The sequence below is a fragment of the Delphinapterus leucas genome, chromosome 15 (genome assembly GCF_059928025.1).
Source record: "Delphinapterus leucas isolate spDelLeu-1000000601 "Yukka" chromosome 15, BTC_Dleu_Yukka2, whole genome shotgun sequence".
Lineage (NCBI taxonomy): Eukaryota > Metazoa > Chordata > Mammalia > Artiodactyla > Monodontidae > Delphinapterus > Delphinapterus leucas.
The window spans coordinates 80,950,624-80,963,192 of NC_143143.1; the positions used below are offsets into that span (position 1 = coordinate 80,950,624).

General features: G+C 45.5%; 1 protein-coding gene across 1 annotated transcript in view; it reads left to right on the forward strand.

The window, feature by feature from the left end:
* The window catches only part of DOK5 (docking protein 5), a 164,021-nt gene extending 152,487 nt beyond the window's left edge, over positions 1–11,534 (forward strand). Inside the window, exon 8 of the mRNA XM_022597744.2 lies at positions 8,501–11,534. Coding sequence (XP_022453452.1) covers positions 8,501–8,610 — 110 coding nt within the window. The 3' untranslated portion in view covers positions 8,611–11,534. The remainder of the gene's footprint in view (positions 1–8,500) is intronic.
* The last annotated feature ends 1,035 nt before the right edge of the window (positions 11,535–12,569 follow it).

Here is a 12,569-nt window from a genome sequence, read left to right on the forward strand (position 1 = left end):
CTTCTCTGGATACAGAAACATGCCCCCATTCAACAGAAGAAACAAGGGGCACTGGAAAGGCTTCTGGGTCCAACAGAACTGGCTTTGAACCCCAGTGTGATTTTAGGCAAATTTCTTAATTTCTCCTGGTACCAGTTTTATAAAATTGATTGATTCATACATTTATTCAGCAGTGATTTGAAGGCCCACAATGTAGCAGGCACTGTCCGTAGGGTAGTTATCTTTAGAGGATTATAGGAATTGATGCATAGGAACCCCAATATCTGGTACTCAATTCTGTTTTTAATTCCCTTGCCCTTGGCTGTGAGCTCCAAGCCTAGGACACGGTCCACTGTTATCTTCTTTCTTGCTGTACGGAACATTGGGATTATGAAAGAGGCTTCTTCTCGAGATGGGATCCATCTACCTTTTGCAAAAGAACAGTGCTTTTCACTTGAATTTAATTAAGGCCCAGTGCAGCTTCCCACAATCATTACTGTGGTGTCCCATTATCTCTTCTCTAATGATTTTGTTCTGTATAAGTGTCTGTAAAACTCATTCTCTAAGCACAACGATCAGACAGCAGTGTAGGGTAGGATAATTCAAAGACCCGTTTAACCACTTTTCACTGGAAGAAGCTGTCAGAATTTCAGACCTGGTTTATTTTTTGGTTGCAGGGATTTTTATCTTTTTCTCTTTTTTTGTTTTCCTTTTGCCTTCTTGTAACTCCCTCACAGATCCATCTGTGAAAAAAGCAATCGGTTAATGGAAAAATGTGTATTTCCCCATTATAATATACTGTGCACACTGAAGATTCTGTAGTACGTTATAAAAGTGCCCAATATAATGTGTATGCAAATATTTGATGCAAAGGAGTGCTTTTATTGTTTTCAACTGCAGGCAGAAGAACATACCAAGTGAATTTTTGACAAACATAGGATAGATCCTCCTGTGATAAGAAAATATCCTAATGCAAAGTTGCCTGCAGAGAAGAGGAGATTTCCCTTGTATTAACGTATTCAGATTCTATGTAAGAAATAGCGGCGCTTCTTTTCTCCAGGAGACAAGAGACTCAAGATTTCATTCCCTCTTCTATCAAATGTGCCCATTCTCAACCTCTTTGCTCCCTGCCTGGTTCAGGAGTCCCAGAGAGGCATTCCACCCAGAGCAGGAACAATTCCACTGAAGCCTTGTTGGTGTGTAGCACATTAACCCAACAATTGCCAAGTCTCCACTCTCCCGTGTCACAGCAGCCTGGTTTAGATCTTCATGGGACCGTCCTGGTGACTGCATATTCCTTTTCTTATTTGGCCTGTGATCAGATGATGTCTAGGATGTGGCCAGCAGTGCACAGGGCACTTACTTTAAGAGATCTGATAGCTGGAAGTTTCACACATAACCAACACATTATTTAACTATGTATACAAATAATTCAGGGACGCTAAGAATGCCCAAATCCCCCAAATAAGCTCCCTGTCGTGTCTTCCATTTCAGCTCTTCTCAGCGTGCTCTTCTGCTTCAAGCTGAACTTCTCCAGGGGAGCAGGGAATAATAATTGATTGAATGATTGTATGTATTCTCTCAGTCAAAAAAAGCCCAGAGTAACACATATACATACACTCTTTCATGCGTTTACTTTTCATTCCTCAAATGTGACTAACGACCTTGGTACGTGTCCAGCTTCATGTTAGATGCTAGGAAATATGAAGAACTAATACACTGAAGTGATTTTTCTCCAGCTGCTTAACCCCGTGTGGGAGAGGTTGAGAGGCCAGAGGTGCAAGGTCAATGTTCCCGATCATCCCGGCGTACCGGAAGCCTGCCTGTCCCATCTCGTTGTGTAGAAGCCCCTGGTGCCCCCATTTCAAGGAACTATCCCAAGGAACTATTGAACAGGCCTCTCGCTATAATTTCCTGCCGGAGAGTGGATGCTGTGATGCAGCGCAGAAGAGGCAAAGCTGTATGAGCAGGGCTCCCGACAGCTGCTCACTGGTTCACTTACTCGGCCATTCAGCGCATGCTAATAATAAGTGTTATTATGTGCTTGAGACGTTGGAGATGGTGGTGAATAAAACAGACAAGATTCTCTGCCCTCATGGGGCTCACAGTCTAGTTGAGGGAAGTAAAGAATACGTAATATTTGGTGATATTTATATTTGGCCAGCTGTTGATAGTTGCTGCTAAGAAAGCCAAGCAGGGAGGGGTATAGGGAGTTCTGGGTGGGGCCTTTTAATTTTAAGTGGGGTGGTCAAGGAAGGTCACAAAAGAAGGTGATTTTGAGAAGCACCGAGTGGCTCAGCCTTCTAGCATCTGGGAACATGCTAAGAAGGGAAGGAGCGAGAGTGAAAGCCATGAGGCGGGGATGTCTGAGGACCAAGAAGTGGGGGCCACAGTCTTGCTGGAGAGGAGTGAGTTTGTTGGGGGAGCCATGCAATGGCAGGTCAGGGTGCCATGGACCATCCAGGTTTGGGGAACGGCACGGAAAAGACTTAGGGGAGGAAAGTACAGATGGCACCTCTTTTGTCCAGAATCGTGGAGCAGGTGACATCTGTGAAAGGTGTCGGTTTCCAGCCCCTGAAAGCTGAAGGGTTTATACTTGGCAGTAAAAACCCGTGTGTCAATCAGCTCATCTCCAACGCTCATCTTGTATCCAGAGGAACGTTCTCACCCTTGTCCCTGTGCGCGTGCGTGTGTGCACCTTTCCGTCACTGCATGGAAACGGCCAAATCAATTTTTTACGGGTAGGTTTGAATCAAGTGCTGGAATACCCACTGTTCCCAGCACAGATCTGAAATATAAAGGTCATATTGCATCACCCACCCACCATACTCCTCCTTCTATAAATTAGTGGGCCGGCAGGGATCGTCTGAAGATGTACCCAAGGATGCACCGTCATTACATCGATACGCAGAGGTTGCCTTCACTTCCGTATTCATGGTGGCTATTGCCCATCAATCACATATCCTTTCCTGCCAAGCTTGGAGGAAAGGCCGAAGTCCTCAGAGTGGCCTTCAAAAACTCCCACGCGGTCTGCCACCGACACCCCCCGCCGCCAGCTTCTATTTCCTCACGTCCTCTCTCCCTTGGTCACTCTGCTCCTTGCTGGGCGCTGGCAGGGGCCTCTGCACTGGCCCCTCTGCTTCACTGCTCTTCCACCAGCAATTTCCATCTGTGATTTTCCTCACTTTGGTCAAGATCTCGGCTCAGAAGAACACTTCTCAGTGTCCTAACCTGACCATTCGAATTAAAAGTGACCGCCTCCCATCACCTGGCCATTCTTCTGGTCCCCAGCACCAGCAGATGGGAAGCCCCAACTTTGGGTTCCCCTGTGAGTGAAGACTTGTCACTGGGCATGTCCCTTGCATGGAATGTCTGCTCCACCTGAAGAGGAATGACTTATGCTGTCCTCCTGTCTTGCTGTCTTTCCTGGCCTGCATCCCCCTGAGGGGCTAAGTGTGACCAATGGTGATCTTATGCATCTGAATATTTAGTTAAGCCAAGAATGACCCCTGCTAGTGTTACAGCCTCAGAGTCATAAAGACCTAGATTCCCAAATCTATGTTCCCTCCATCAACTCACTCAACTGGACTCCATCCCTTGAAACCTGGTTTCCTTATTTGTAAAACAGGGAGGTTAACAGTGCACATCCCCTAGGTATTGTGAGTGGAATAAAATAATCGACAAAAAAGAATCTGACCCCAAATCAAGATGTTTATAAACAGGGGTAGTGGGAATTGTGGCCATTTTATAAAAATTAACGTTGATATAACTGACCTGCTGGCTCCATGGATATGTGACCTGTGCAGTCACTGGGACCCCACACTTATAAGGGCTCCATGCTTGGCTGGATGCTCTGCTGTGGCCATCCTGAAATTCTCAGTAATTCTTGAACAAGGGGCCTGCAGCTTGATTTTGCAGTGGGCGCCACCAACTGTGTAGCTGGTTCTGATTACAGGATAAGATGTGCCTAGTACGTTAAACATATTTTATAGAGAGTCCAGAGAGTCAGTGCTTTCGGAGCTCACTCAGAAGCTGAGGAGGTGGGGGAAGGATTGGCAATAGTTCACATGATGCATTCAAAACATCTGACTTATTTGTCACCACAACTCTGTGCGGGGAGGTAACGTTCTTATATCCATTTAATCAATTAGAAACTTGAGGGATGTAGAATTTAAATTGTCCACAGTCACTGGGCTGGTAGGCACTACCTTCGTCGGCTCTACAGAGTGGACAGTTCACAGAAGACCCCGAGTGTCCACGGGCCCTTGCAGGTCCACACGTAGCTACCCTTCTCAATGGGGTCCTACCTAGTGGAAGAGGTGGGTCCTCTCCTGCAAAGCCTTTCCTGTGGGCTGGAGAGTTTGTTCAGCAAGTGGTAAGCTCTCCAGGTCTGGGGTTCTGGAGACACTATACAAATGAAACTCCTGCACTCGCATGGAACAGCAAAGAATGGTCTCAGCTTTGTTTCTGTCTAGCTATGAACGGTGCATAATAATGTGGCTGCTCTAGCCGCTCAGCGCTCAGGTCTCCTTGTGATATTTTCATGTCCTCATTAACTTTCACAAGGACAGATTGATGTGGCACTGAGCACTAATGATGCATTTCCGCGGGCACTGCTGTCTTGTAGCCCTGTTTGGTGTCTTGATTGTTGTCAAGCTTTGGCTCTTCGGGTAATGATTATTCCTGTCTCTCAGAGCAAGGAGAGTTTGCTCTGAAGAGTGTGGGTATCATCTACCGAACTGGGCAGTTCTGCGTCTTCCCTACTCCTTGTGTGCTCTTCTTTCTTGGAAGGAATCTTCTAGAACAATGGTTCTTAACCTTTTTGATCTCCAACTTCACCTGAGCTAGTCTAAATCATTCTTTGTTACTTCCTTGACTCAAGTCACGTCCTTGACCCCGACCACTGGTTGCAGGGCCCTTGCCGTGACCCCTGTGCTCCTCTTAGGGACCTCATTCACCTTTTTGGACTCTTTACTACCTGTTGTTCCTATTGGACTTGAACCTTCATAAAGGCAGGGACTTGTTCATCTCTGAGTGCTCTGCATTTCCAACAATATCTGAGGAATAGTCAGCAAACATTGCTAGAATTATCTCTTTGGAACAATCCAGCCAGGTACATGAAAGTCTGAGATAATCTACAAGATCTCAGACCCCCTGAGGTTATTCATGCAGCTGTCCATGGACCTCAGGACAGAAAACCTCCTCTCAGTGCTCTCATACATCAAATACCTTAATCTCTACTACACCTCTGTCAGTGTAGTTCAGGCACCATTTGGATGTCTCCAGTGATGGTGAGCTCACTACCTCCTTGAATGTCCCATTGTGGGAACTTTAAGTGTTGGAAGCTGGATGGGTGGGTGGATGGTTTCACTCATTGAATAGTTTTTATTGGGAGCTGTCACTGTGACAGGCTATTTTCTAGGGTAACAAGGGTAGACAAAACCAAGCCACTGTTCTCTCAGAGTTATATTCTAAGGGAGAAGGCAGAAAATATTCAAATAAACAAACAATTAACATGTCAGGTATGATTATTGCTATGGAAGAAGTAAAGCCAGGTAAACAGAGTGTGGCAGGGATGGGAAGGAAAGGCTACTCTAAACAGAATAGCCTTTGTTGGGCAAGAAAGACCTTCCTAAGATGTGATCTGGGATGTTAAATTCTCTACGTAAATTCTACAGAAATGAGAATCCTCTCTTAACTTCCTCACTGTGAAATAATGACAAAAGTCATTCATTTATTGACCAATATTTACTGAAGGCCTACTAAGTACCAGACCTTTCCTGTTCACATGGAGCTTATACTCTAGTGAGACAGATGTGAGGCAAACAAATAGAAATATCAGATGGTAATAATTTCTATGAAAACAATCACAGGATGGAGGAGGGGTGTTCTGCTTGTGTGTTTCTGGGAGGGGCGTCATATGAAACCTTGAGCATTCCAGGCAGCAACAATGCAGAAGTGTGGAGTAGCGGCACGCTTGGGATTTTAACAGTAACTAATCCTTACGGAGAACTAATTTACTTACGTACAAATGAGTAAATGAAGTAAAAATGGTTGTAGCAGAGTCTCTAACGACTTCTTCTAGTTACTTCGACTGATATTCACCTATGTTTTGAGAAACGTGCTCTAGAATTTAAGCTCTTTTGTGCAAACACAATGGTGGGAGTTGGTACAGCCACCTGGATGCTGGGCTTGGGAGCTGTTTCTTAAGGGACAGAACAAGTTAGAAGGAGCCTGGGTCCCTGATGCAGTGGAAGTCCCATGTCAGCTGTGGAGTGCTTCTGTCAGATCTGTTGCTGGAGAGAGAAGCAGCCGACTTCAATCTCAATGCAGCCAGAGCACTCTGGACTTGGTTATGGCGTTCACCTGCTGTCCTTCACGGTCATTCTTTAGCTACGCTTATGTGTATCATAGGACTCTGCTGATAGCGCTGGAGATACAGGAGTCCCTGCTCTTGGAGTTTGGTGCTTTCAGCCTAGTGGGGAAGGAAAGATTTGAAGTAAAGTGTTATTTCACTGAGAACTTATCACAGATGAGCCTGACCAAGGCTGGAGGAAGTGATGCCAAAAGGAGGATGGTACGATGGTCAGATATCCTGTTGCAGGGATTGGTAGCCTGCTGTCTGCTTATATGAATAAAGTTTTATTGGCACACAGCTGTGCCTCTTTGTTTCCATGTTATCTGTAGATGCTTTTGTGCTATACCAGTAGAGTAGTTGTGACAGAGACCATATGGAGCTCAAGCAAAACCATATCTGGTTTTCTTATCCTTTAAAGAAGAAGATATACCGGTCTCTGATCTATAGGCAATGGGAGAGAAGAGCATGGGCAGGGCTTGGCAGGGAGAGCGTCTGGATTGAGCAAAACCCTGGTGGGAGGTCTAGAGCTTCTTATAGCAAACCGAGGATTAAGAAATTCAAATCTCACAAAGGGTCAGACAAATACCAGAAATAAATAAAGTGGATTGTATGTGCGTTACATAGATAAGATCCCAAAGAAATATGCCCTCTGCCTTTGTCTTTTGCATATTGGGCTACTACTTACTTCCCCACATTTAACAGAGACATGGATCTAAAAATATTTCTCAGATATAAGAAAAACTCAGAGCGAGCATAATGATAAATGGCAACTGAAATTCAGACCTGGTATTAATGGTACAACAAAGTACGGTGGGGACTGTGGAAAAAAAACAGAAACATGCCTCTTTCATGTGGGCCCAGCTCTAGCAGAAATTAAGCTTTTTTAACAGAAATTCTAGAAATTCAAATTTTTATGTGAAATCTCCCAATGTTGAAACAACAGCTTTTGTTTTCATTGTGTGAATGTCAAACCCCAACCTATCTCCAGGCTGGGTTGTCTCTGTGGCCTCCAGTTGGAGACCATGGCATAAATGTTTAAGAGATCCAGGGACTCAGACCTTAGTTGAGGAGAAAGTTCAAACAGCCCAGGAGCAATGAGCAGATTATTTTATCAAGTAGTGTATTTTGTGGCACAAAGTGCATTGGGAGGTTGGAAGAGGGAGAAATCCAACGTGGTTGGAGCGGTCTCAGTGGACTCTTGGAGAAGGTGGGTATGGATTCAATCTGAGTACCTAGTAGCAAGGAGAGCCGGAAGGCCCGGAAAACCACAATCAGGGAAGACGAGAGTTGCAGAAGAGAAAGAAAGATTTGTAAGAGATTTGGTCTCCTGGGAACAAGTTGTATACGAGAGACTTTACAAGGCCAGCAAGTAATTTGAAACCTGTGCTCTTCTAATACCCAGTTCCTCCTTTCAGCCAGCCGCTGACCTCTGTGCTCAGGTTTTGGGTTTCTGTCTCAGTTGTTTCAGAAACTGCCGGTGGTGATTTGGAGATTCCCACCAGGTGGCGATGTTCTCATTTGGAAAAAAAAGGAAAGCAGAGCAAAAGAATGTGCCACTTTTTGTTGAATGATGTCTGCTGGGTTCTCTGATCCCTGCCTAAGCCTGGGTTTTATAGCTAATAAAGTAAAAACAGCTTACACAGTTTCCCTTTTTTATTTATCTTATGGCACTGTCCATAGATCCCGCCATGCCAAGCCCATAATATTTATTTCTGCAGCGATTGCTATGCAAACTATATACAAGGGGAACATCTGTATTATTCCCAGCATCCTCTCTGGAAGCAGAGCCACAAAAGAAAGAGCAGAACAGAAGCACATGTGCATAGGTGGTTGGAGGACTTTCTTGAGGGTGAGGGGAGAAGAAAAATAAGCTGTGTCTTCCACTCCAGCTTTCCAAGATATGTGAATTTAGATAGAAGATCTGCTGCTGAAAGACCTGTTTTAAGACATAGAATATGCAACAGTTTCTAAAAGGTCTTTTTTTTCAGCCTATCTGGAGAAGCTCAGTGCCAGAGCACCCACCCAGAGGTGAATGGCCCGTTTCTGAATAACAGCGAGGGGCAAAGAGCAGAGCTGTGTGAGGGCTTGGGGGAGGTGGGAGGTGATGGAGGGGCAACCACTAGGCAGGGTATAATTTGTTCATTTATTTCTTTGACCCCATAGATGGTGACCCATGTAGATTTCCTCCACCCCATATGACAGTGTTGAATCAGGACAGTTCATTGAGGAGTTCATTGTCAGCCTTCACCGCAAGAAAAGAGTTTGATTCATAGGAGCCGGTTCACGACCCAGTGAAACAGGAAATGCCTGGAAGTGCTTGTCTGCAGCCAGAACCTACAAAGTGCTGGGCGAGTGTTATCATTTCTCCTTTGAGGTCAGGTCAGTGTGTTAATACGATTAATCTATTCATTCTACTCAGACTCACTTCATTCCTCTTCTGCACCAGGCTCTGGGGTTACTGAGATCTTCCACTTCCCCCCAGTTCTGTCTCTTTCGTCCCCTTTTTCCAATTCTGCTTCTCATACTTGTACATTCAGAATCTGCCTCTGTCCCTCTGATGGGAATAAAACCCTTCCTTCCTCTTTACTGGTGCTTTTCTTTCCCTTCCCATTGGTCCTTCCTGGTTTCCATCTCTCCATCCCTCTTCTTCTCCTCTCATTTGTGGAAAGGTGATGCTGTGCATTTGTTGTCTGCAAATCTGCTGGATCTCTCACTCTGAAGGGTGGGGTAAAGCCTGTTCCTTGGCTACATAAAAATCACATCCCTTTGAGGTGGGCTGGGGCTGGGTGGGGTAGAAAACTGGGGGAAGAGATACAGACTAGGAGACCTGCTTTGAGCATCAGGCTCAGCTGAAGCAGTGCATGTGGCCTACCTGCTGTTCCTCTTGCCACGAGGTCCCGGTGGGCAGTCAGTTAGGGCCCAGGCGGCTGAGCTATCCTCCTCTCAGCCATATTCTGCCCTATGAGCTTCAACTGTGGCCACTGGACTGTACCACTTCGCAATGGACTTTGTCTGGAAGGCTTCATCTGGTCTGCAGGTAGTTGGCTGAAGTTGATTTCTAGGTTTTCTACTAGGGGTTTTTAGCTGGCCTGCCCACAGAGATCCCAAACGCAAAAACCCCACTACAGAGGAGCATGCAGTCCCCCAGTCCCACTTGCTTCTCCTCACTGGGCCCTGCAGCCCCATCTGCAGCTCTGAGAACCGCACAGCCCAGCTTGGTAAGGATCTGGCATCTAGAACCTCCCCGACAGGCTGTGCTGAAAGGGCCCTTTGCCAGTGGCTGGCTCTCGTCTGAGCTGCCTGTTCCTAACTGTGATGTTTCTCGGGATGTTGATTTCAGAGCACGACTTCACCTGTATGTGGTGTCGGGCATGGTCTTGCCCTCTTGGCAGGGGTGATGGATGAGTTGCCATCTCCATATCCCTCCCAGCTCAAAGCTTTGTGACTGGCAGCAGTCTGGTCCAATGGGATCAGTCCAGCATCATTCATGCAACAAACATTTGAGAGTCTCTCAACACTGTTCTGGGCACAGGAGCTCTAAGGTGAATAAGAAAAGGTTCCTGCTGTCACAGAGAATTCATTAGAATGGAGTAGATACAGGCAGTAAATGCTATGTAAACCATGTGTTAGGTGACAAAAAGGTTGGGAGGGAAAACTAAGGGAGTGAGAGGGGTGGTCAGGGAAACCTGTGTGTTAGAAATGATATTTGGCAGGGAGCTGAGGGAGTGAGCCGAGCAGCTATCTGGGAAAAGAACATGCCAGGCAGAGGGAACAGCACATGCAAAAGCCCTGAGGCAGGAGTGGGAGGAATGTGTTAGAGGAACAGCAAAGAATCCAGGGTGGCTCTGATGAAGTAAGAAGAAAATGGTAGAAAAGGAGGTTGGTAAGACTGGGGGCGGGGGTGGAATCATAAAGATTATATGGAGCTTTGCAGGTCCCAGCTTTTGAACTTCATTTTGAGTGAAATGTGAGCTTTCAGAGGGTTTTGAGCAGAGGGCTTTCATCTACTATGACTTCTACATTTTAAAAGGCTGGTTCGTTTTCCTCATTTTCCTAAAGGGGAACATGGTATATGTGCGTGTGTGTAAAGTTGTGTGTAAATATATGTGTGTGTATAGCCACAGGTATATATATATATATGCGTGCATAAAGTTATGTATATGTTATACATATAATTTGAAAATAATTGGCGTCTATGTCTATGAACCCCTTTTCCACTAAATCTCTACTGCACACAGGTCCCTGTTCCTCAATTCACTTATCCCTAAAAGCAGGAAACTCATTATGGAAAAGAAAATAGAAGCCCAGAAGCCCCTTTCGGGTTGTGACACAGTCCGTCCATGTGCCCCGTGGGGACATCTTAGCAGAGAGTGGTGACCTGAGCCATTCCCTTTCTTAAGTACAAGCTAGAAGCTGAGATGTTTGAGATGGTGGGGAAAGGGCGAGGAACATAGAACACGAGCAAGGGAAATGATTTCTAAGATGCCCTTGATAACTGCATGGCTCTGTAGGAATGCACTGGAAAAGCTGGTGTTCATCATTACACAGAACGCCTGCTTCTCCAAAAATGTACAGTGACTCAAGAGAACCTTCTGGTGATAATGAAGTACTGTGTGTATTTTTAGAAGAATTCAGGAGAAGAAAATAAGTCATTTCCAATGAGAACGCAGGATGTTTCAGGTAGACCGTGTGTGTGCATTGTGTATAATGTTTTTAAAATGGAGATTTCTTAAAAAATAGCTCTTATTGAAAAGAGATGCTCAGATTCTCCCCAAACTAAAATAATCTGGTTTTGTGTCTGAGTTAAGAGTCTGTGGAGCATATTTTGTCTAAATCAAGGATCTGCTTGGGCATCTTTGGCCAAAAGTTCTAAGGCCTGACTGCACACCCAGGTGTTCTCCCCATATTATCCTCTTAATGGATCATCTACTAAAAGCTGACTATAACTTACTGGTGATATTGGATTCATCTGAAAGTTTTTTTTTTTTTTTTAGATGTGTGTAGGGGGGAAATTTTAGGAGCCTTTCTTTGAAATCTTTTAGGGGATGAACCCAAGGGTTCTGTAATCGAATTCACCGCCATTCAAATGTTCTATAAATGAGACTTGCATAGCAGGACAGTTTTCTGATTTCTTCCTAACGTGATTTGAATCAACAACGTACAGGACATTGAAGACACTATGCATAAACCCACGTCTTTGGCTAACTAGGGGAGGAAACCAAGGCAATCTAAAAGTTGGCTTTGAGGACAGCTTCGTTAGTCTTACAGTGACTCTTGGCCAGCTGTGGGCTCTAGTGCCACTGTCCACATCACAGCCATTGGGGCTTAAGTGACTAAGTGCTTTTTTTTTTTTTTTTTTTTTTTTTTGCGGTACGCAGGCCTCTCACTGCTGTGGCCTCTCCCGTTGCGGAGCACAGGCTCTGGACGCGCAGGCTCAGCGGCCATGGCTCACGGGCCCAGCCGCTCCGCGGCACGTGGGATCTTCCCGGACCGGGGCACAAACCCGCGTCCCCTGCATCGGCAGGCGGACTCCCAACCACTGCGCCACCAGGGAAGCCCTTAAATGACTAAGTTCTTAAAAGGCCCTTTGTAGTTGTCACCTCGCCTTGAGCTCCTCTCTGCAAAGTCTGTGTTCTAGACACACAGGTGTCCCTCTTCCTCCCTCATTTCCCCAAAAAGCCCACACTGTTATGGTCTTTCTCATCCCTGAGCCCCTCACATGCCATGTCTTCTGCCTTTCAGAGTCCCCCTGACCCCACCCCATCTGAACTCAGTTTAAACAACTCTTTCTCAGAGATGCTTTCTCTGACATTCACTACCCAGATTGCAGGATGCGGTAGGTAATCAGGACCCTCGACTGTCCCTTCATAGAACATATCACAGCTGGAACCAAATAAGTAATTGAGTAATTAGTTGGTTAAGGTCTTCCTCCACTAGAATATTTTGGTTTAAAACAGCTTTGCTGAGGTACAATTTACATATTATAAATTCACCCATTTTAGTAAATTTATAGAGTTGGGCAACTATCACCCTACTCCATTTTTAGAACATTTCCTTCACCCCCCCAAAATCCCTTGTGCCATCTTCATTTCAACCCCATTCCCATCCCCAAGCCCAGGAACCCCCAGGGAACCACTGGTCTAGTTTCTGTCTCTCTGGATTAGCCTGTTCTGGGCACTTAGCACAGATGGAAACATATTACAATACAATACAATACAATACAATACACTAG